This window comes from Lepidochelys kempii, chromosome 9 (genome assembly GCF_965140265.1).
Source record: "Lepidochelys kempii isolate rLepKem1 chromosome 9, rLepKem1.hap2, whole genome shotgun sequence".
NCBI classification, from domain to species: Eukaryota; Metazoa; Chordata; order Testudines; family Cheloniidae; genus Lepidochelys; species Lepidochelys kempii.
In genome coordinates, this window is record NC_133264.1 from 37,601,277 (window position 1) to 37,626,137 (window position 24,861).

Below are 24,861 nucleotides of genomic sequence, written 5' to 3' on the forward strand. Positions count from 1 at the left end.
TTGCATGAAATCCACACATATTTAAAAATGTAAATATCCATGATAGCTCCACAAAATATTAGATTTTTTTTTAAATCAATACAAACCACAAATTGTAAAAAGTGATAGCACTGCTTCCTCTGTATGAACATGGGCCAAATCACACTCCACTCACTCACACAAGTAGTGCCATTTAAGTCTATAATATTACATTCAAATGAGCATGGCAAAGAGGATTTGGTCCCATATTTGGTCCTGGCAGAAAATTATGTGAAGAGTGAGAAAATATATCCAGATCCAAATCTACTGACAGTGAGCTGAAGAAAAAAAATTTGGGCAACATAAGCTGAAACTGTCCTTGAACCAGACCCACACCCACAAACAAATCACACTTTCGTAGAGGATCCTCAGTAAAGGCACCTATATTAAGCCAAAAGATTGAAGTAAATGAAAGGCTAGTAATGTGCTATGGGGAAAAAATCCTATATAGGGGGTCTGAATATGCTCTTAGTTTAATGAATAACAAAAATCCCACTGACTTCAATGGGATTGGCCTCATAATTGCATTTCTAAAACATAAAAGAGTACAGTGAGAGAGCACAATTGTTTAAATACATGTCTCTAATCTGGTAGTCAGCTCCTGTTCTGACTCTGAAACAGTCCCATATCAGGGCTCAGTGCTGGTCTATTCATTAGATCTCAGTTCAATTCTAACAAAGAAAAACCTCCTTCAGAATCATCAGCAGTAGGGCATTTGTAAGAGATCATTATTTTCAAGAAGAGAGAAAACCCCACTCTCTCTTACTGCTCCAGCCTGGCGCTGGGCTTCCTAATTACAATCAAAAGGTTAAGCTGGCCTTGTGATCAGTGGGCTTTCGTCCTTGAACACAGAAATGAGCTCACAGCTGATCATGCAGAGACAACCGCTGGTGTATGAGTCTGTCTCTCCCCTGCCGCCCGAGCCTGTTCGGAGCAGGAACCCCGCATTACATCACCGGCTCGCTCGCTCGCTTCTCGGGAGGGAAGGAGCAAAGCGGCGACTCCGGGGGGCTGCTGCTGATGGTGAGAAGGGAGAGACTTAGGAGCCAGGGGGCGAGGAGGCTACTGCGGAGGGGCGGCCGCGCACGCAGGAGAGGCTGGAATCCCGCAGCTAGAGGAGGATGCAAGGGTTACGAGACATGCATTAAAGAAGAGGGCTAAGGGGGAGCCCAACCCCCACCCGGTCTAGCCGCCTCTCCCTTCGGCATCCTCCCATGCGACGGTGCCTGCACCCCAAGGGCAGCCGGGCAGCGAGCCGGGGGCTCCAGCTCCCCGGCTGAGCAGAGACAGGCCGGTGGGGGAGGGTCGAGCTTTTCTTTTTCGGTGGCGCTCCCTCCCTCCCCCGGCTGAGAAGATGTTATGGCCGAGCTGGCGGAGAAGGGCAGCGGCAGCCTAGGGGCGGCGGGCGGGCGGCAGCAGCAGGATGGGGGGGCGGCGGATGGCGGGGGGGCGGAGGAAGAGGCCCGGGCCGCCAACCCCCCTAACTACGAGGACTACGAGTGCAAGATCTGCTACAATTACTTCGACCTGGAGCGGCGCGCGCCCAAGCTGCTGGAGTGCCTGCACACCTTCTGCCAGGAGTGCCTGAGCCAGCTGCACCTGCGGGCCGCCCAGCGCCCCCCGCCCGCGCAGCCCGGCCCGCCGGGCGCTGCGCCGTGGCGGGCCGGGGCCAGCGGCACCATCTGCTGCCCGGTGTGCCGCCACCGCACCGCCCTGCCCGACCAGCGCGTGCACAGCCTGCCCGTCAACACCAAGCTGGCCGAGGCCTTCCCCCTGCAGCTGCGGGCCCGCGACCCGCTGCCCCAGGACAGCCTGCCGCCCGCGCCGCGCCCCGCCGCCGGCCCCCAGCCGCGCGCCGCGCCCCACGAGGCGGGCCCAGCCCCGCGGCCGCAGCGCCGCGGCCCGCGCTCCGCGGGCGGGGGCTACGAGAGCTGCCAGAGCTGCAAGCGGGCGGCGCTGAGCGCGGGCTGCGTGTGCGTGGTCTTCTCCTTCCTCTCCATGGTGGTGCTGCTCTTCACCGGCCTCATCTTCGTCAACCAGTACGGGGGGGAGCCGGGGCCCGGCGGCCCGGCCTCGCCCTCCCCCGTGGGGCCCATCTGCCTCTCGGTCGCCAGCATCCTCGCCCTCTTCTCCGTCGTGGTCACCTGGCTCATTTGCTGGCTCAAGTACCGACCCGAGGCGGGGGCCGGGGCGGCCCCCGGGAGCGGGACCCCCAGGGGGCGGGCTGCTGCTGCTGCAGGCGGCAGGAGGAGCCACACGTAGCGTTGGGGCCGCGGCCGCCTGTTGCTGCTCCTGCAGCTGCCGCCGCCGCCTGAGGTTGGGTGCCCCCCTCCCCCAGGGTGCGGGAAAGCGGGGGGCCTGGCGGGGTACTCGGCCCGGGCGTTTCCACCCACCTACGCGCTCGCCGGGTCGGGCCTGGTCCCCTCTCGTCCCGGGAGGTAAAGGGCGGGCGGGTGTGAGAGGAACGGGGACCACAGAGCCTCGGTGCATTGGCCTGGTCTCGTCCCTTCCACACACCCTGCACTCCTTATCGCCTCTCTGCCTCCACGGGGGAATACATGGAGCCCCTGGGGGTGGGGGGACCTGCTGGCCCTCCCTGCACTTGGCCTCTTCTGTGCACGTGGAGGACGCACCTTACCTTGTCTGTGCTCCACATTTGAGGAGGGACCCTGCAAGAGGCTTGAAGGAAGTGGGACCGTTGCACCTCAGTGCACTTGCCTTCTTTCCTACGTGCAGGGGGCACTTACCTGTGCTTCAGATTTGAGGGTGCAGGGCTGGGGTCTTGAGGAAGTGGGATCATTGTACCTCAATGCACTTGTCCTGCTACTTCCTCCACAAAAGTCATGAACACAGTTCTTGATCCCAATCTGTGGGTGTAAGGAAAGTCCTAGTCATGCAGAGAGGTGAAACCATTTTTCCAAATTCACTTGAACTGTTACCTGTTACTCACCACACATGCAAACTTCTTATGGCTCTCTCCCTTATGTTCCCAGCCTACGGGGAAAGACCATCGGTGGGAGAATTGGAGGAGATGGGTCAGTTATTTTCAACTCAATCCTGATATGCAAATCCTTCTTTGGGAGAGTAGGATCTTGTTAGTGGATAAGGATGCAGGGCCATCATTTTGAGTGGCAGTGTTGTCTAGTGGATAGAGCACAGACTGGGAGCCAGGCACTTCTGAATTCTAATCCTGGCCTTGCTGCTGATCTGCTAGGGGCCTTTGGGAAAGTGATTTAGCATCTCTGTATTGTGGTTTTCTCCTCTGTAAAATGGGAATAATAATTCTTATTTACCTATTTCAAAGGGAGTTGTGATGACTAATTAGTTAATGTTTGTAAAGCACTTTGAAAATATCAAGTGCTATATAAGTGCTAAGTATTATTTATTTTTCACTACATCAAGAAAGGGAGGATAATAGAAGGAATGCTATCTCAGCTCTATCATGGACAATTAATGAGTTTGAGATGAATGCATTGTGTACATGTATAGAGGGATGGGAGGGATGTATGATGGAGGGAGCAAACAAGGTGGGAGAATTAAGGCGTAAGATCTATCAGCTATCTTCTTGCCAACTGGAGGGGAAGATATATGTCTCTAACAGATATACAATGTCTTGGCATCTTGGGAAATTAGGAAAAGTCAAGGGGTAGGAAAGGGTCACACACCATTTCCCCACTTTTATGATTTATCAGCATACCCTTGTTTCTGTGCTTGCTAATGCAGAGGGGATGAAGCCGTTTATCAAAGAAAACTGGCTTACTGTTGCCCCCACCTGGAAGATAATTGAAGAGATGCATTGTTGTTGTTATGATCAGAATGAGATGACTGTGTTCATTGTATTTTGTACTTTCCCCTTTTTAACCGTAAAAAAAGGAACTACAGTACATGTACAAAAGAGCTGTCTTAAACTCCTGTCTTAAAGAGACTGCGCCAAAGTATCCCCACATGTATCGAATACACCTCTGTTCCCCCATATAAGAAAACAGCCTCTATAAAGCAAATGAGTTTTTGCCAGGCTCCTGAGTGGTTGTTTAAAATAGGCTTTGCTATTTCTTTTTTAGAGATGTTGTTGTGAGTAACTGAAACACTGTTTTGTGCATTTTAAACAGTTTACAGAAGGTGGTTTAATTAATAGAATATAGCTCTAAAACTGGGATGAGAGATTTCTGAGGCACAGAATAATGTTTGATTGGCCATTCATTAAACTTTTATATGGTGAAAGGAATCCTACATTAAAATATTGATTTTTTTTTCAACAGCACAGTAAAAGGGGAATATGATCGTATCATTTGCGTATTGATAATTAACCTTCAGTTATGATAGTTACAACTAGACATTGTTTTTCCCCCCTTCTTGATATGTTTCACTTCTGTATTATGAATTTCTCTAGAAGGCCAGGAGAACACTTTGTATATGTCAGGTTGGGGCTTTAATGCATTTCATATATGGTGAGATATTCATAATGGGAGATGAAAAATAATGCCATATAATTTCTTTTGTAATGTACAAAGGAGAGCACTCTATGTACGTACTATTGTATGTTGCAGGATAATTCATTTGGTGCCTGAATTTTTAAAAAAACTTAATTAGCTGTTATCTCTTATATCTGGAATGAGAAACTGCTTCTTCTTCCATATTTCTACATAGTACTGTATTGGAATGAAATGATAATTTTTGTGCTTAACAATTGGAGAATTTAAAGGTGGTTGTATATTATTCCCTGTGTATTTATGCAAGCTTTCTGCATGCTATCCTGACAAGTATTCTATTAATAGATCCTTACTTGACCACTTCTATTTATGACAAGTGAAAAGAAATGTATTGACTATTTAGGAGCAGAAAGCAGCAACTGAAGATTTGTTTTAAGTGTGATGTGTTTTATGACTGCACAAGTGATGTTTAGTGTGCATTGTCTTGATTATCACAAACCTGTAAAAATGTAGTATTTGTACAAAGATCTATTATAATGAAAGTATTTGATGAAAACCATACGTGATCTTTGTGTCACTTATATTCATAAACACATAAATTTGCACCAGCCTTTTCACACAACAGAAAATAAAAATGTTATGGGGAGATAAATTACTGGATTCTGTTCTGGCGCTGCTCTAACTTTCTGCATGACCTTGGTCAAGTTATTTAAGCCAGTATTTTCAAACTTGGATTAATAAATTAAGCAGCTAAATAAAAATATATCTTTTGAAAACTGAGCATAGCATTGACTTGAGTAGTAGATGTGGATACTTTGCACCTAAGAAATCAGACTACTTTTATTTAAGTTTCTGTATGATAATTGAGATGCCCAACTTCGGACACAAACATTTGAAAATTTTGGTTCTAACCTCTCTGTCCCTCAGTTAATCCATGTAAAATTGGATAGCAATACTTACCTCCCTAACTGGTGTTTATTCATTACACAGTTTAAAGTAATTTGAGATCCTGAGATACAAGGTGTTATAGGAGTGTGTAAAGCATTATAAATAATTTTAAGAATAAATGTATGTAAATTAGATGACATTTTCCCCAGTAATGTTTACTGAGGAAAAAATAAACAAGAATTTAAAATATATACATTCTTATGGATATCATATCCACTAATTTATAATTTAATTGTACATGTTTCTAGTGCAAATATAGCATTAGTTCATCAGTATTTTTATTAGTGAAGAACCAATAATGTTCACAGTTTTAAACAGTGTCATATTCTCCCAGTTGGAAGCATATGCTTCATCTCTGTATTTTCTATTCCTTCCACAAAATTATACACCTTCATGATTTTTCTGAGTCAAATTAAAATGGTATTGAAACACAGACAGTAGACCAGATCTATGTGAAAATTAGAGTAACTTCACTGATTTCAATAGTGTTACTCTGGATTTACACCATAGTAGCGAAGAACAGAATTCATCTATACAGTGATTGGATTCTGCTTGTTTTCTGGATTCTCTTGAAACTACAGATTACTTATGCTAAATCTAGCCTTGATCATATATCAGTTTAAAAAAATCAAGTAAAATTGTTGCTAAAGAAAATCCATGTAAGTATTGTGTCCAGTTCTGGTTGCCACATTTCAGGAAAGATGCGGACAAATTGGAGACGGTCCAGAGAAGAACAACAAAAATGATTAAAGGTCTATGAAGCATGACCTTTGAGGGAAGATTGAAAAAATTGGGTTTCTTTAGTCTGGAGAAGAGAAGACTGAGGGGGGACAAGATAACCGCTTTCGAGTATATAAAAGGTTGTTACAAGGAAGAGGGAGAAAAATTGTTCTCATTAACCTCTGAGGCTAGAATAAGAAGCAATGGGCTTACGTTGGAGCAAGGGTGGTTTAGACTGGACATTAGGAAAAACTTCCTAAATGTCACGGTAGTTAAGACTGGAATAAATTGCCTAGGGAGGTTGTAGAATCTCCATCATTGGGGATTTTTAAGAGCAAGTTAGACAAATACTTGTCAGGGATGGTCTAGATCATACTTAATCCTGTCTTGAGTGCAGGGGACTGGACTAAAAGACCTCTCAAGGTCCCTTCCAGTTCAATGATTCTAAGAGCTTTTGTTTTGGTCAACACAGCCAGAGGCCAGTGCAGTGGAAGATTTTCCTCTGAGTTGATAAAGTGTTGTAAAAGGTCTTGATTTTGCCTTCTTTCCTATCTAGGGTTTATGGTTGTAGTCATTACTTATGGAAAACTCTCACTGAAGTCGGTGGGGATGCAGGATTGTGTCCTCAAATAAACAGCACTTTTTTTTTTAAATTGGAAATGGATACTTTACATGTTAAATTTACAAGCTATAACGTTGTGTATGCTGTTTCCCTAGGTGTATGGGACTCTGTTTTGTAAGTTTTGGGGGCAGGATTAACCCTGACACTCTATCATAGAATCATAGAATATCAGGGTTGGAAGGAACCCCAGAAGGTCATCTAGTCCAACCCCCAAATCATGTCATAGAGTTGCTTCTTTTTATTTGAACCTTTCAGAATAACTCCATTCTAGCATCCCTCTTTATTTAAAGCACCATAACATTTGTAGCAAGTATTTGTTAGGCTGGGTTGGACCCCTTGGGAAGTCACCTGATGTGCTGAGATAACCACTGAGTCTACCTGTTCTGTGAGCGTGGGCCCCCTTTAACCTGTCTTGCTGAGCCATGCTCTTAAAACCTCCTCTAATATACACACATAGGCAGGGCCACACCCAGCTGCAGATCAGCTCCAGGAAGACTCATCTTAAAGGACTTGCTCCAGCACTCGGATGTCTACCTCTCTTGGAGTACAGACCCAAAAACATATTATATTTGCCTCTTCCCTCAATGTGGAAAAGGGTATGCACAATTTCCCCCCCACACCCAGTTAGAAATCACATAAACTGGGTTGTATTATAAACCAGAAATAAATTTATTAACTATAACAGGTGTATTTTAAGTAGTTGAGGAGGTAACAGACAGAACAAGGCAGATTACTAAGAAAAAAACAGAGCATGCAATCTAAGCTTAACTAAAGAAACTGGTTACATGTCAGTTCTCACGCTAAATGTGGTTCTAATAATCTTCACAGGCCAGACCCCCTTCCAGCCTGGGCCCAGTTCTTTCCCCTGTTCAGTCTTAGTTGTTTCCAGCTGTCATCTTGGGTGGGGTAGCTGAGGAGAACGGAGGACCTGGATTACCTCACTCCTAACCCTCAAATAGGATTTGTATAAGGCAGGAGTCCTTTGTTTCCTAGTTTGACCCCCCTTCCCTTCCAGTGGAAAGTTACAAGAAGTCCCAGGTAATGTTTTAGTATCAGGTAACGAGACCACCTGACTCTGTAGGGCCCCTTACTACTTTCAGGCTGTTACCTCACTTCTGTCTTATGGCCTCCTTCTCTCTACTGTTTAATTTAAAGCAAGCCACTTGACATTCAGGGCACATCTGCTTTTTCTCCATAACTGGAGCACTATTCACAATTTAGCCCATAAGAAATGCCAAGGAGAGGGGCTTAATTTGACTAATTGTCATTTTCACTCTTTTTGGCCTTATGCACTAACCACTTGGCTAATTATTTATATACAGTGGAACAGCTTCAGTAGGAGAGATTGAAACCCACACCAGAATATCCCATGTTCCTATAGTTAGGGCATTCACCTGAGAAATGGGAAACCCAAGTTCAGATCCCTATTCCACAGTAGGGGGAGGGAGACTGAACGTAGGTGTCCCACATCCTGGGTGAGAGCTCTAACCACTTGGCTAAGGATTCTAAGAGAGGCTGCTTCCTCTTCCTTCCTTTAACCCTCTCTTCCCACACTATTTTATGTGGGTTTAGGCATGCTCTGAAAGTGTCTACAGGATTGGGCCCTACAGACAAGAAAGGCAGGGGAACTCCTAGTTTGATGATCCCACTTAGGTGTCTGGGTGTCTAGGCTAAGGCAACTGTGCGCATGCTCACTGGCAGAAACTTACTGTAGGTACCTAGGGAAAATTAACCATGGAAATTCCAGCATCTAGGGATTTTAGAACCTCCAAGGTTAGGCAGCAGCTGAACAGAGGTTTTGAGAATCTCTGTGGTACCTAAACGTTGGACCTAAAGTGGCAGTTAGGATCTCAAGTACTTTTGTGATCTAACCCCAAAAGCTTCATTACCCACCCTCTGAAAATCAGGCCTCTTTAGGAGCATAGGAACTTCCTGGGTCACCAAATCTAGTCCCCTGTTATTGCATGCAACCCTGTCTTATAATCCTCATTTATACATTCATCAAACTCCATCTTAAAACTGGTTAATTGTTTTCCCCAATCTAATTCCTCTGATAGTTAGAACCCATCTAATTTTCAACCTGAATTTATTCATAGACAGGTTATACCCATTTGTACTTGGGCTAACATTGTCCTTCAGCTTCAATAGCTTTTTTCCCACCCTGGGGTTTACACCCTGATTTATAAAGAACGGTCATACCCCTTTTAGTCTGTGGCAAGGCTAAACAAGCCACACTCTTCCAGTTTCCTCTCATAAAGTAGGCTCTCCGTTTCCTTGATCATCCTAGTAGCTTTATTGGTACCAGTTCCAGTTTGAATTTATCTTTCCTGAACACGGGTACCCCCAAAATTGTACACAGATTTCCAGATGAGGTCTCATGAGTGCCTTGTATAGTAGCATTAATTCTTCCCTCTCTCTGTTGGAAATACCTTGCCTGATATGTCCTAGGCTTGCATTTGTCTTTTTCTTAGTAGCTTCATGTTGATGGCTCATAGCCATCCTGCCATCTACTAATACACCTAGGTCTCCCTCTTCCCCTGCCATTTCCAAGTGAACTCCCACCATATAGCAGGAGTTCTCAGTAGTCCCTAAATATGTGACCTTGCACTTCATAGTATTAAATTTCATCCCACTTCCATTATTCCTCTAAAAACCATCCAATTCTTGCTCTATATCAGTCTGATTTTCCACTGTATTGATGATACCTCCCAACTTTGTGTCATCACCAAATTTCATTAGCACACTCCTACTTTTTGTATCAACGTCATTAATGAAAATAAGATCGATCTTGAGGAACTCCCCTAGTAACCTCCCTCCAGACTGGTAGTTCACCTTTCAGCACAACCCATTTTCATCTCCTTTAGTTAGGTCCTTATACACCTTACTATTCTTGAACTAATCCCATCTTCTCCATCTTAAATAATAACTTACTATGTGGTACCATGTCAAATGCTTTACTGAAGTCCAAATAGATTAGATCTATTCATTTTTCCTGTCCAAAAAAATCTGTTATTTTATTAAAGAAAGATACAAAGTTAGTCTAACGTGCCCTATCTTTGTTAAACCCATGTTGCATTTTATCCTAATTTCTGTTTACCTTCATATCTTCAATTATTCCCTTCAAAATTTGTTCTAAAACTTTGTGTACTATTGAGATCAGCCTAATGGGTCTTTGGTTGCCCAAATCACCCTTTCCCCCCTTTCTTAAATATAGATATGGGGGGCATGGATCAGCGTTCATGTCACACTTCCTGTCAGTACCCGGCCTGGGTCGGGGAAGCTAATGATCCAACCAGCGGACCAAATTGAGTGACGAATCCTGATCACATGCTACCCAAGGAACTTTGCGCATACACTAAGAAGAGGAGTATAGGTATGATGTTAGTTATTCTCCAGTCATACAATACCACCCTCAAATTTATAATTTCCTACAAATAATTGCTACCAGACTTGCAATTTCATGGGCCAGTTCTTTTTGTATTCTGAGATTGAGATTATCCGGTCCCCCCCATCTCCCAATTTGAGCACATTAAACTCTTTGAATTTTGCTTACACCTTGTTTCCATTTCTGTACATTCATTCCTGTTAACCATTCTCCTGCTGCCCCCTCCACTCCTCATTGTCACCCTGATTGAAAACTGAGATAAAGTATTCATTTAGTTTTGGGACCATACATAGATTATCTTTAATCTTCACCTCTTCCTCACTGCACAGCGGCTCCACTTCTTTTCTTGTCCTTTAAAGTGTCTCATCTTGGGCAACCAAAATCACAAGTCACTTCTGAAAAATATTGGCTACATCTATGCTTTGGGAAATTATTAAACAACTATTTCCTTCCACTGATACAACTTCTTGTTTATAAATTTTGGGTCATAGTGTGTATTGTAAATCCATTTGCCTCTCACATTGATGTTCTTTCTTATTTTAAGGTCCATGTTGTCCTTTGTCAGCAAGTAGCGCTGTTTTGTCCAAAGTCAAAATTCCCAATGGAAGCAGGATTTTGTCTAAAACAGTATAAAATCTCTGCAGATTGAAATTATTGTATCTGACAAGTGATCAAAAAGATACAGAGCCACTTTCACATATATGGCCACCTTAATTAAACTCTCAAAAATACAAATTAATGTGCTTTCCCAGTTCTCTTGACTTGACTATCTTCTTACTGAAATCAATGAGAGCTTTGCCTATGTGCATACTGAAGAATATTGCCTGGATTCCTTCTGCTGACCTATAACAAATATATTCTAGATCACAGAAAGTCAATTTACATTGCTAAAATAATTGACTGCCATAAGACACCTAAATACGTATTTGTATTAACCCCAAGTCACTTTACCACATCAGACACAAGAGCAGGTCCCTACAGGTGGTTACACTATTGCATAATAAAAGCACACAGACACACCAACTGTATGCAGGTCCCTCTCATCCTACAAATATGAATGAGTCAGAAGATGTGGTTTCAGTGTACTTGTCCCTTCAACCAGTTACATCATGGTCACAATTTGTAGTGGTGCAGGGCCCTGAGCTGCCCCAAAACAATAGTCTGGTTTTATAATACAACAGGGTTGCAAATAGGGTGACCATATGTCCCGTTTTGGCTGGGACAGTCCCTTTTTAAAGCCCTGTCCTGGCCATCCTGGCTTTTTTTTTTTTTTTTTTTTTTCAAAAGTGGGCATTTGTCCCATTTGCTCTTACTGACTTAATCAGTTGGCAAGAGCAAATGGGAAAAATGCCCACTTTTGTCAAAAAAAGGGGGTGCAGTGCAAAGGAACATGCAGGGAGGAAGGGGTGGTGCCAGCCCCATGCAGGGGGGGAGGCAGGGCTTGAGTGAGCAATGACCCCAGCCTGGCATGGGGGGCAGGCAGGACTCGGATGAGCAGCAACCCTGTGCAGGGAGCAGAGCTCTGGAGAGCAGCTTGGGCTAGCCCTGTGTGGGGAAGAGGGGCTTGGACAAGCAGCTTACACCATCCCAGCTGGGGGAGGGGGGCACCTCAGGCCAGTCCCAGGGGGGAGGGAAAGGCTCAGGCCAGTCTTGCGTGGTGTCCCATTTTCCCTTTGGGAAATATGGTCACCCTAGTTGCAAATTGTAGTGCAGATTGGATCTTCATTATAACTGAGTTTCTTGACTTCCATGTTGTTATTTCAGCAGTCACACTGCAAATTCTCCTTCTTTCTGTTGTATTTGAGCCATTTAGAAATTGGCAATATTTGGAAGAGGTGGTCACAACAATGGCCATACAGCCCTCTGTATGTATCTAGGAAGATATATGTAGGCATGTATGACCTTTGATCCTTGATGCACAAATGATATTTATTGGTTTGCTTTAAAGAGATGGACAAAACCTGGGCCTCAGTTTGGTGGGTGTTTCCTGTTACAGTACCATGATATGAAACTGCCCCTGCAACTTTGGTGCAGAACTGGACCCAGGCTTATTTTTCAGATGTAGTTCAGATGCAGCGTCTCTTCAGCCCATCTGTCTCTCCTATTAACGTGTTGTGTCACAAAAACAAGAAAGATTTTATTTCTTTTCCCTTTAACTTTTTATATCCAGGAAAACCTCTGTACACCCATAGTACAATTTTTACATTTTATTTTCTTTGTTATTTACAATGGTTGAAATTTGCAAAAAATGTTTATTTGTGGGAATCTCAAGCAAGCAAAACTCCACACTGCCATACAGGGAGATCTATGTAAAGTTTATGTATACTATATAAAGGTATATAGGTATAATTAGGCCCATTATGACTTACAAAATGTGAAGGGAAAAGTTAACTTAGCTTTAGCTCCACGTTTTAAATACAACATTTTTGATTAGCTGGCAATATTTGTCCATGACAAATTATTTTTCTTGTATCAGTTGGAAACTCATTAAAAAAATTGGGTGGAATTACTTGAAATAATGATAATAAAAACCCTACTCTTACCTTTATTCAGGTAGTAAACAAGGTTACATTTTCAATACCCATTTACATCCTCTCTTACTGCAATAGACAAATGAAATGGGAAATGTGTTCCATGCTAGTGATGCTTCAAATGATTTCTACTTCACTGCTGAAGGAGAGGGAAGAGTAGGAGAGTTTTTAAGGTTAAGATCTATATAGGTATTTTTAAGGATAGCAATTTAGTCATGTTCCAACAGCAGTGGGTCAGATGTGTATCTTTTATCTTCACTCTGCAATATTGTTTTAAAACTTATGTAGCACAATCACGAAGTTCTTACTCCATTTTTACTCAGTCAGTGAGAGTTTTGCTATTGATATCAGTGGAAATTTTGATTGAGAAAGGATTAAGAATGTCAGAGTTTGACCCATATCCTGAGCGTCTGAATAATAGATTAATACATTTACCTGCCACTTTGGGAGTCTCCAGATTATATGCTGCTGTCTGAAAATAAATCTGAAAGCACTATCTTGAATAGACTCTCAATTCCTGGGGATAAGCATGGTGTTAAAATCTAAATGGAAGTATGCATCTCACAAAACCATGAAGTGGTTCATCGTCACTGGCAGCCTTGGCGCAAGGAATAGCAAATGAGCCATCAGGATGGAAGGGCCTTTGCAGAGAGAGCTGTGTTAGGAATCTTGTACTACATCTGTTCATATTATTCTTGACTCACACAAGCAATATTAGGTCAAGAGTCAGCAAAATACTAAAGCATATGATGAAATCAATCTCCACTCAACAAAGCACTTAAGCATCTGCTTAAGTTCCATTGAAGTTACCTACGTAGTTGTGCTTAGCTATCTTGTAGGATCAAGTCCTTAATTCCTTATAAAATTCACAACTTTCCAACCCCAACCTCCAGAAAGAATAACTGAGGCGTATTATATAAGGATGAAAAGTCTTACTGCCTATATAGTAAATGTGGTGTTTAGTATGTTCAAAACAGAGGCCAAACATGACTTCTGAAAGCAAGCGCTTTGCATTGTTAGTGCCCCTCTTTCAGTTAAGAGGGAAAGGAGAGAGACAGGTGGGCACAGGTTCTTCCAAAGTTACTAATGGAATGAATAGGGGAAGTAACCAGCACTGAATTCTGAATAAATGTTGCCGGTGCTCTCTGCTGGCCAATTAATAAATAAAATAATATTTCGTAGCATCTGGACCCAATCCTCCCCGCCTCTGGGATTTTGCCACTTATTCTAATGGGTTCAGAATCAGCCCCCTTTTCTCAGAAAAATGTGGGTTATATCTATTTTTACTAAAAAAATATCCTGCTCTTTGAGTAACATGGATGAGAAGTGGGGGAAAATATTACATTTAAATTTCAATCTGCTTCCAAAGGGAAAGAGGTGTATTCTGAAATCTGATGCAAAAATGAGATTAGAATTGCAGGTGTAACTTGGGGGTTATTTTTTAAATTAGCTGAGGGGATTGTCTTCTATGAAAAGCTGAAATCACAAACGTGAGCAAACCTGATCTAATCAGCTCAGGAAATAGAAAGTCCAGCAACAAAAATCTAGTTGTCTGGATTACAGAATTAAGCCTTTAAAACGTGTGCTGCTCACAAGACAGAAGGACACTATATACACAAGAAAAAAATGCTCCCCATTAGCAAATACCTTGTGTTGTACTTTTAGGATGATCAAAACATTACTCGTTTTATATGTTAATATTAAAATTATAAAATTCTCTCTTACACTATTGCAATTATTTTGGGTGGGGAATGAGCTCCTATACTATGACATCTATGTAGCACATATTAAATATTCTGAAGTGACGGTGTACTTACGGCACCTTAGAAACTAGCAAATTTATTTGAGCATAAACTTTCCTGAGCTACAGCTCACTTCCTCGGATGCATTCAGTGCTGTATAGTCTCTAAGGTGCCACAAGTACTCCTTTTCTTTTTGCGAATACAGACTAACAGGGGGGGCTACTCTGAAACCTGAAGTGACGGTGTTACTCAACAGTGACGGTACCCCTTTTTATGGCTCTGAAAATATTCCTTGGCCATATAGTTTGTTTACATCTGTGATACCCATGCTAAATTAAGTATCTAAATAACCAGGAGAAGGGGCGAGAACACAAGCTCTGTGATCATTCCTGGTTACTTCTGTTCGCTACCATTCCTGTTTTAAAAGGCAACTTGAATAAATAAGGTCTCCCTTACTACCAGCAAGCATTCTTTTCAGATGAACATAGAGGTTCCTTCAGTAGAGGAGACATCGGGGCCGATCCTGGTCCCATTAATATTAAGTGTGCCAAATACCCTCTCAGTGCGATGATGATCCGACCCTCAGTTCGTGTCTGAGAGCAACTCAGCCCAGACTGACTCTTCGGAATAATTTTTGGCAGGAGGGGGTTTCTTCCTCATATCACGAGGCCTTTCCCCTTTTGTTCGAGCTAAAACGGTCTGAGTCTGTTGCGGGGGGAATAGGTCTGATGACAATTCGGACGTGTGAGAAGAGTTAGAGCAAGAGGAGTGAGATCTGTTTAGCAGAGAAAGGGGTGTTTTCTACTTGGTCATTTCATCGCTGTCCATTTTGAAACAGGACGTCAGAAAGAATACCAGTGGGTGGCTTTCCTGTGAGTCAGACTTTTTCTTTAGTTTTAACTCCCTTCGTGATGACTGTCTATTACCTCTTCTTTTCTTGTGGTCTCCCATTTAGTTGTACTAACGTAAACATTTTCAATTACTGATTGATTTAGGGCCGACGACCGCATTGTGGATTTTTTTAAATTTAGTTTTACCTATGTGGATTCCTACAGAGAGAGCGAGAGAGAGATTCAAACAACAAAGCTAACAGAAATTAATGAACAAATTACTTTCTTTGCTTTGGAGTATATATTCTGCATTTGGGTTATTAAATGCTGTCAATATGTGATCCAAGTAAAGTCATATGAAAGGGTTCCTTGTATGTTTCCCTTTCCTATAAAAAAGAATCTGACTTTTAGCTGCTTGTCTGGGTAGTGATTTTGTGATATATCACTGAAGAAATCTTGGTGCCAGCTGCAGTCAGGGGGTGACGTCCTGGGCCCACTGAAGTTAATGGCGAAACTCCCATTGACTTCATAAGACCAAGATTCCGCGCAACAGGCCGAAAACTTTCAGTTACGCCTACTGCCAGTCCATACAGGGTCAGATTTTGATCTCAGTTATATCGCAGTGACTGCAAAAACATTAAAAGCTGTAGAAAAGAGATCAGCCGGTATCCTTCACATTTGCCAGACACCTATGGAACAACTGCAGCGGTAACACTCTGCTTTAGACTATATACTTGGCGTTTAGTCTAGACTATCTACTCTGTCCAAACTGTATACTGCATACAGGGTGAATGAAGCAACTTTGTTTTCGCGGTGTAGAACTGCAGCAAGCCCGTATCCATCCTTCATATCGAAGTGGTCTTTTCTTTTTCCGTTCGAAATCGATTTTAATCCAGTTCACCTTTAAAAGAATAAGTGGTGAAAGCATATAGCTGTAGGCGACATACGGATTAACGAATTCAATGTCTGTGCTGGAAAGACCGCTTTCTTAAAATTTCTGCCTGTGTCGTGTCATAGAAAAATCATTGCTGTACCAGTATAAAATGGCAGCGACTCTTTCAAATGAAGAAAAGGAGGACTTGTGGCACCTTAGAGACTAACACATTTATTTGAGCATAAGCTTTCGTGAGCTTCAGCTCACTTAGCTCACGAAAGCTTCTGCTCAAATATATTTGTTAGTCTCTAAGGTGCCACAAGTCCTCCTTTTCTTTTTGCGGATACAGACTAACGCGGCTGCTACTCTGAAACCTGTCTTTCAAATGAGGGGTTGCAAACTCTTTTAGTACCGATTACCTGTTGGAAGACCTGGAATGCTTAAACATGGATTTAAGCTAAATTAGGCATAGGTATAAAGAGCCAGATGTATTCCTCGTGTTTCTTTCGCTCTTATGAAAATCCCTTGTTCTGAATACAAACGCATTTGATCAAGCCTCGAGTTTATAATGCTTTGTTACAATAACAACCCCATTGAAGTCCATTGCGATACCGAAAGAATGAATCGTCATTCCTAGTGTTACAATTAATAGGAAAGTAACAAGGATTAGAACAAAAAGAAAAGGAGGACTTGTGGCACCTGAGAGACTAACCAATTTATTTGAGCATAAGCTTTCGTGAGCTACAGCTCACTTCATCGGATGCTCACGAAAGCTTATGCTCAAATAAATTGGTTAGTCTCTCAGGTGGCACAAGTCCTCCTTTTCTTTTGGCGAATACAGACTAACACGGCTGTTACTCTGAAACCAAGGATTAGAACGTTCTTTTCAAAATGCCACTGTTACAGCTTCGGGGGGATGTTGATTAACATTTTTCGTCCATACATTTCTAGTTTGTATAGGTGAAATCCTATTCTCCAGAAACAGATATTTAAGGCTGGTGCGGTAATCTACGACATACCTGCGGTATGAAATGAAAATGTCTTTGATTTCCCGATGGCTCACTTTTTCCCCCCCTCTGAGACTAGTCAAAGTTCAGCTCAGCTCCATCTTTTTAAAATGCTAATTCCACCGATTTATTGGCAACTAGCCAACCATTCCTCCTCCTATTTTCCTTGCTGGATTTACCTTGCAGTTTCACCTACATGAAGAATGCCATCAATACCAGTAGACAGAAAAATTTTACAGTGCTTCTGCTGTTTGTCCAAAGGTTGCCTTTCCTCCCTCCAAGTACGACGCCAGTGCAGATGGAATAAATAGCAAAAACGCAACAGGTTTTTATTTCAACATCCTGCCCCTTTAATACTTGCTTGGGATAAAGTAGACTTCGTTGGACGTATTTTTCTGCAGAAATATGCGCAAATTATGAGATGAATTGGATCTCTTCGGAGTGTGCTTTCTGGAGCAAATCTTTCCTCCACTCCAGGGTGCAAAAGCAGTAAAATAAGATCCTTTAAAACAGAGAGAGTTTGGACAGCAATTTCAGGGTTTCCAGCGCATGGATCCCATTACAGGCTAAGCAGAAACGTGCTCTCTCTTAACAGATTTTAAATGGAGGGGAATTTAACACTATTCTCTACCCGTATCTATCAGCAATAAGATAATAGGTGCACCTCTATACTCACCCGAAAAGGCATTTATTATTATGAAGTGGCAGCTGTAGTAACTTTTACTGGAGGATCTGGTAGTAATCAGAAAGTTACTGAAATAGTTAGTGAAATACATGTTGCATTTATTGCAGTTTTTAAAAAAGATTCTAGAAAGAGATTGGTCCTGTCATTTGTAGGGTTAAGTGTTTCAGGGCTCTTTCAATAATAATCCTTCTCCGCTACATGGAATCCGGTTTCACAATGAAGACAGAAATATTGACAAGGAATCGACTCCCAGATTCGTTTCAGTCATTGTTCCAATAGCTACCTCTGCCAGGCAGCCAACAATTACATGTCCCTTTTGCTGAAGAAAGGGGCCCTCAGAGAATTTAGGGCTACAGTAAGTCTTCTCACTACTCTTATTAACCTTTGTTTCTCAGTCCCTGTTTACTGGAAGCCGTGAAACCAGATTCAATGGAGTTACTTCGCAGTGTCACTGAGAACAGAATGTTGGTCATATCAGCATAAAGTGAAGACACACATTTATATTCTGATGAATCCAACTCTCTCCCAGTGACACCTGGCAATAACAATAGAGTCATATTAGATCAATTGAGAATTGAGACAATTATTCAGTCGGCTTTTATTTTATTTCCTCCTTTTCATGGTAAAAGTGTCAACCCTGGATTTTGTCCAAATGAGCTCCATTGATACCATATTGTACTGAGCTCTACAGATGAAAAAAATATATCTCCTTCCCCCAGCATCCCAATGAATAAATAAATAAACCTAGCATTGCCTTCTGGAACCAGCTGCCTCTGATTCAGATGGACTCGATTTTAAATTAAATTCAAGGTGTTCTCAGCATAAATTCTGTCCCCACCTTCACCCCGCGCGGGCGCACAGATTCCATGGCCCAGTATGAAAACATTTCCTTTTACAAACAGCTGATTATTCTGTGTCCATTGCTGAGTATTCCTTTCACCTCACTCCATGTGCTGATCTCTTTGTACACCTGCCGCAGCCTCGCGCTTCCCCCGCCCCCAAAGGTAAGTGTTTTATAGCTCTCTATTCAAAAACTAACGTGCTATTTTACAAACACCTTTTAATTTTGTGAAACCAACTAACTGAAAAACTGGAGCAAAGACGGCGCTGAGACGTGTGGATGCGACATAAAAGCGATGGAGTAAACTTCAAAGGTTTCAGTGGTGACTTTTCAACCTTTATTTATGTGCCTATTAATGCAATATCCATCACGTAGATATACATCTTTATCCTTTAAACTGATATGCTGGGAATCAATTAGATATGCAGATTACATTTCATAAGTTTCCAAATGTTAATCTTTCTGGCCCTTTGCTGTTAATTTTTTCTCCAAATAGTATTATGTTTCGGGGGGAAAATGTCCTTCAAACAATTAATCTTTAGGCTACTTGTCTCAAAATATTTACTAAGGCTGAAGGCAAGAAGGCTCTCTGGAGTTTGGGTCCGTTTTTGGTCACGTTTCTCCCAGACAGGACGAAGCAAAGGGGGGACAGTGTGTCCGCCAATGGATACCATAGAGGTAATCTTTATATGTTTGATATTTTACTAAGCTTTAGTGGAGCTGTTAACCCAGCACGGGGATTTTTAAAACCAGACCATACCCAACCACTCCAAAGGGAACATGTCACTTTGTAATTCTTTCACAGACATGTTGTCTCTTGCAACTTTCTCCCATTGCTTTGCACTGTCTTGAGCAGATATGAACAATACTTTAGAACATACACACACTTCACAGCTAGGGGCTTTCCAGTATAGCACTTTGTATCCTGTAGAAAAACAACGATGTTGTTGTTGGTTGGTACTGTTGTGTTTTTTAAGATTTATTTTCTTCTCGAGAACGGGCAAATCTGTCAAGCCTTTGGTTTCTCTTCATCCCAGTTGTAAATCTAAACGATGCTTCCTTGTTTAGTTTTTCGTGTCCATTGCTATAGATATTCCTTTGGTTAGCGTCATGGTGTTACTGTCTAAAGCCTATAAAATGCAGATACCCTGGTGCGCGTGTATTTGCTATGGCAATTGCCTAATTCTAGAACCAGAGGGAAGTCCTACATTTCCTATCTCATCCAATAGTCACTAATCATTACCTTTTGCATAGGAAAGCAATCATCTTTCCCTGAGGACCTTTCATTTGTTATTTCTCACTAAGGACCAGATTCTGCCACATTTAACTACCTGGAATAATACTTTACTCCACAAGAAGATATCAATGAGCCCATTTGTAAAGTAAGTTCCTACTCGCATGCGAGTAAGAGCGTAAAAATCTTGCTGTAAATTGCTTTCTCTTTTTATTTGTTAATAGCAACACTTGTTGCACACAATTTGCTGCCGCTTTTTTTAAAGGGAAGAGTTTGGATTATGAATAGTTTTAGCTCGTTTGTTAGTGAAATTTGCTAGTAGATTGTAGAAGTTTTCACTCCACATTACACCATCTATCTATCTATCTATGGATATTCTACGTTTTATTTATATGTGATGGAAAAATATGTAGTCCAAAGTCTAAGCCTAAGAAATTTTGAACATTCTTACAATACGAATCCCAAATTACTGGTCTCTCTTTGAAGTTTATCTTCAGTAAGGTTTTATAGCTTGCAGTAACGTGTCCTTAATTCTGTTCCAAAATGGTCGATAGTTGTTCAACTGACCTTGCATCTGATTTGTTACAGCACAAAAATACAATCCTATCGAGTAAAATGTATACCCTTTACCAATAAGCAAACACTTTCAATCTGGGCTTCTACTTCTTAATGTATCAGAATAATGTCCAAGATTAAAGTGCATCCTTTCCTCTGTGAACCTTCGCTTCTCCTTAGCTAACCACAGAAAATCCTCAACACCTGGTTTGGAACATCCTCAAATCAAGAAAACGGTGCATCCTTTATCCAAGATATATGGTTACAAACTTCCAAAGCAGAAATTCCCTAGCTGGAAACAAAGCACCCTCTGTGCCCAGAATTATGCTTTCTTTTATTTTGTCTGTTATTTCTAGATACACAAAAAGAACAAAACAACAGGCATGGGGGGGGGGGGACGGAAGGGGCACAGGACTCTTTCCCTACTAAAAGTCGACCGACAAAACCAGCAGCAACAACAAAATCTTCAGGCTCCAGGTAAGGTAGAAACCATCAAATTCCTTTTTGTGAAAAAAGTGGCCGGATTCAAAATCATCCGGACAGCAAGATGTCTTGCTCCTTTATGGGCAATTTAGAACTACAACTCCACATGTGAATTTGTCTCTAGACACCATTGCCTGCTTTCCAATCAAATATATTGTCAAACGTATCAGCTAAACACAAAGTGAAGAATGAAAGCTACCTAACGACTTCTTTCTTTCTTTCTTTCTCCAAAACATGGTCCAAAATTAATTTACACTTAAGATAAATTTTGCTGTGAAAGTAGTTGTGTGGTGAATTCAGGCTAAATAATCTTCATGATAAATAAGAATAATAGCAATTCACACTGCATTTGGAGAGCCCCGAAAACATAATTGATTTTTTGTAATAGAAGAGAAAACAGTACTGTTATCATTCATAAATAATTGCCTCTGTTCCTAATAGCTCTAATTTTCACTGCCCATTTGATGTGCTGCAGGTTTAATATAGAGCATTTACTAATCCAATTAAAAGTGCACCTGGCCTGGAAGGGCTTTGTAATTAGCAGGAGTATTTTTAGCTATTTCCACTAGAAAACCGTGAAATCCTCTCTGCTGGACTAAAGACTCTAATATAGGGGGCTAGGCATTCATGTCTAATCATTTTGCCTGGAATTTTAACAGTTCCTGTGCGTGAGAAGATGAGGGACTATTTCGACTTTTGTGACATTGATATCCACGGCCCAGAAACTGCAAATTCAGGCCAAACTCCCAGGGCAAGTGGTTTTTAAAAATCATTTTCAGACTTTGTAGATTTGATCCTGCCCCATTCGAGTCAACGGGCATTTTTATATTGTCCTGACTGGGAAGCAGGATAGAACCTGGCGATTATAGAAATGTCCGGGAGGGCCCGATCCTGTCCCCGTTCAAACCCTGGAGCAACTGCCATGGGGTTCAGTGGCCGCAGGATCGGGCCCCGAGTCAATGAAACATTTTCATTCCCCTCCTACAAAGCAAACGGTTGTTCCGTGCTATATGAGCGAGCGGGAGGCTCCACATTTTATGCTGACCATATTATTTCTGAATGAAAAATGCCACCCGGGAGGAACTGTAGCAAGTAAAGAGACATTACCCTTGAAATGCCGTACTGCCTTTACTTCGCATGAATGGAGCGTCTTGTTATTCCTTTCCCCCTTTCTATTCCCTCACGTTCTGGTTTGTGGGGCAATTCTGAATCCCCATGAACCCGCTGAATTGTGTGCCGTGAAAGAAGCCTCTGAGTGAATAAGAAAGACATGTGTATTCAACCATTTTCCATGCCTGATCTAGGAAGATTGGGTGTGCTCCCTACCACGGGAAAATATACAGCCATATATGACTCTGAGGTGCAAAAGGAAATAATATCTATAACATGCTCGCCCCCCCGCCCCGTCGAGAAAATAAATCTGTTTCTTGGAAAACACTGACGGGACTTGAGCTTGCAGAGGTTTCAAACTGCAGGCAGGCTTGGGGCGGTGTTGCTCTCCGGAGTTCACTTTTTCCGCCTGTGGGCCCTAAAGGGTACTAGTTTTCCAATTAGGAGCTCCGACTCCAGCCAGCCCCTCTCTGCTTTATGTAACTCTTGGGCTCGGACTCACTTAAAGGGAGCCCTGACATGGCGGAGAGAAGGGGGCTAATGTTTCTGGTACAGAGGCCCAATTTACTGCAGCGGACACAACCACAACAGCAACAACTGGCTTCCTTGCTAGGAAAGGCTCCATAAGGTGACCCGGCGATGGGGCCTGGCTAGGCAGGGAAGATGAGAGAAGGGTTTTACCCTGTGGTCCCTGAAGTGGCTGGGTATCAAGCCCAGTTTAGTCTGCCCGTTCTACTCTAAGCCAGAAAAGGCAGCGACCGTTGTAGAGGAAAAGAGATTATGTTAGTTATCGGCAGAGAGAGAACATCCAGCGATTTACTAGCAATGTGTTCGGCCAACTAACCCCTTCAGCCAAGCCATTTTGCACCCAGAAGGGTAGTGACTTGAGCTAGTTTCTACATGAACACAAAATCATGGGCGAGGGTTGTGTGAGGTAAATGGAAATTAACACTTCTGGGGTCTCACCCTACTGGCTTTGAAATCAATGGCAAAAATCCCTTCAACGTGAGCGAAATCGGCCCCGATCATTGTAGATTTTACGGAAGCAATGACTTTCAGCAAATGCATCCTGGCCCAAGAGGGCTTGGGAGTCAACCTATCTCCGGATAACAGCTGTAAAGCTATCAGGAGTTACCGCTAAATCCATATATACACTCACAGGGCAGTGACAAAAGGAAAAATACATACTGTGGGGAAATGAAACGATGTAGTTCACTCATGTAACACCTATCATTGCAGTGCAGCAACTCTCCGTGGGTTACCACCGTCTTATTTCTAAAACAGAGAGTGGTACCATATTATATCGTGTCTACATGGATTCCTATATCATACTACACACTTCGGTTCCAGATTCAGGTGTCAAAATGATTGTGCTGTACTTCAGCAATGTGGCAATAATATCTGTCTGCATTTTCCGGTTTCAGGGCTCTGTAATGTACAACTGCTGGTGAGGTCACTACATTGAAATCGTGTAGGTTATGAAATATTGTAAGCTATTTGCTATTGGGTATCTGAAATCCGCATGCACACACTTTTAGCTCTAGATTTTTTTTCAAGCACGATTCAACTTTAAAACCCAAACAATATATTTCCCACATATTCATTTTAGGAAGCTAAAATTAAATGGCAAATCATGTGGCCTAAATTAAACTTCTGGAAACTTTCTAGACAAGCTGTACGTTTCAATGTTAAAACATCTTTATATTACCGTGTGCATTAAAAACATGACCACAAGTCAGTATTGTAATGTACGGGGAATATAAATAGCTATAAAAAACAGAATAATTTGATAAACAGCATTTCTCCAGGTTTTTTTCAGATGCAGCTGCAGTTTTCCTCTCACTATTTTAGGTATAAATAATAATTAAGACACTCTGATAGTAGAAAAATATATAAAATAGTTTTTAAGTATACAAACTTTTGTTAGTAACCGGTTTTCTGTCTTTAAAAAAACAAAGGTTTTCCTACCGGCTCTGTTCCCAAATGTCGGAGTCCAGAGGGGCTGAATCATTTTTATATGATGCATTTTAAAAGTGATCTAGTTTCTTTTATTTTCTTTCTGATATGCAGGGTCGGAGAGATCAGAATCAACGGCCCGGAACCTCGTAAACATCTAGGAGGCAGATAACTAATCGTTATGGCATTTGTGTGACTCTAGTTTAAATTACTGTCTATATTTTTAAATTATGGTAGCATCAATGCAGGGATCTTTCGTCAGATCTTCCACTCTAAACTACCTTTATTTTGCTGTCTAAAATTCTTTTTTACAGTGCCCTTTAGTTTTCACTGAGGAAAGTCTGAGACCTGTGACTTCTTCGTTGTTTGTTTATTTATTTATTTATTTATTTTGCGGGCTGATTCAGTTTATTAGTTATACATTTTTAAACTAACATTAATCCCCAAAGAGAACGGAATCAGCAACAGAAAAATTCCCAAAATCGTAAAGGGAAAGGGGAAACTTTAAGCCTAGAACTCATTGTTTCCTTTATTTCAAAGGGGGGAAAACCTGAACGATTCTCATCCTTTTGATTGATTAAGGTCTTGAATAACTTGAGGCTCGAGAGTGACAGTTACTGAATAGACTATTGCAAATAAAGAGCACTGTGCAAAGCCGGGCTGGCACTTCAGAGTGTAAAGGAGGCGAGTTTGCTGGCACTTACCAAGTTATAAATAAAAGGACATGCACAATAGTACCTTCTTTAAGGACAGACAGTCTTTACAACACTCCTGGCGTCATATCCTGCTGTGGTCACTTCAGCTCCTAGTCAGACTTTACTTCTTTTATTTTTCCAGCAGTTTAGTTTGAATACTACAATAAATTCCTGGGAACAAATGTTTGTTAGCAA

General features: G+C 42.0%; 1 protein-coding gene across 1 annotated transcript; it reads left to right on the forward strand.

The window, feature by feature from the left end:
* Nucleotides 1–856: 856 nt before the first annotated feature.
* Nucleotides 857–5,587, forward strand: RNF228 (ring finger protein 228). The gene has a single exon (XM_073359956.1). It carries the CDS (start codon nt 1,378–1,380, stop codon nt 2,278–2,280), a length of 903 nt encoding a protein of 300 aa, XP_073216057.1. The 5' UTR covers nt 857–1,377; the 3' UTR covers nt 2,281–5,587.
* The last annotated feature ends 19,274 nt before the right edge of the window (nt 5,588–24,861 follow it).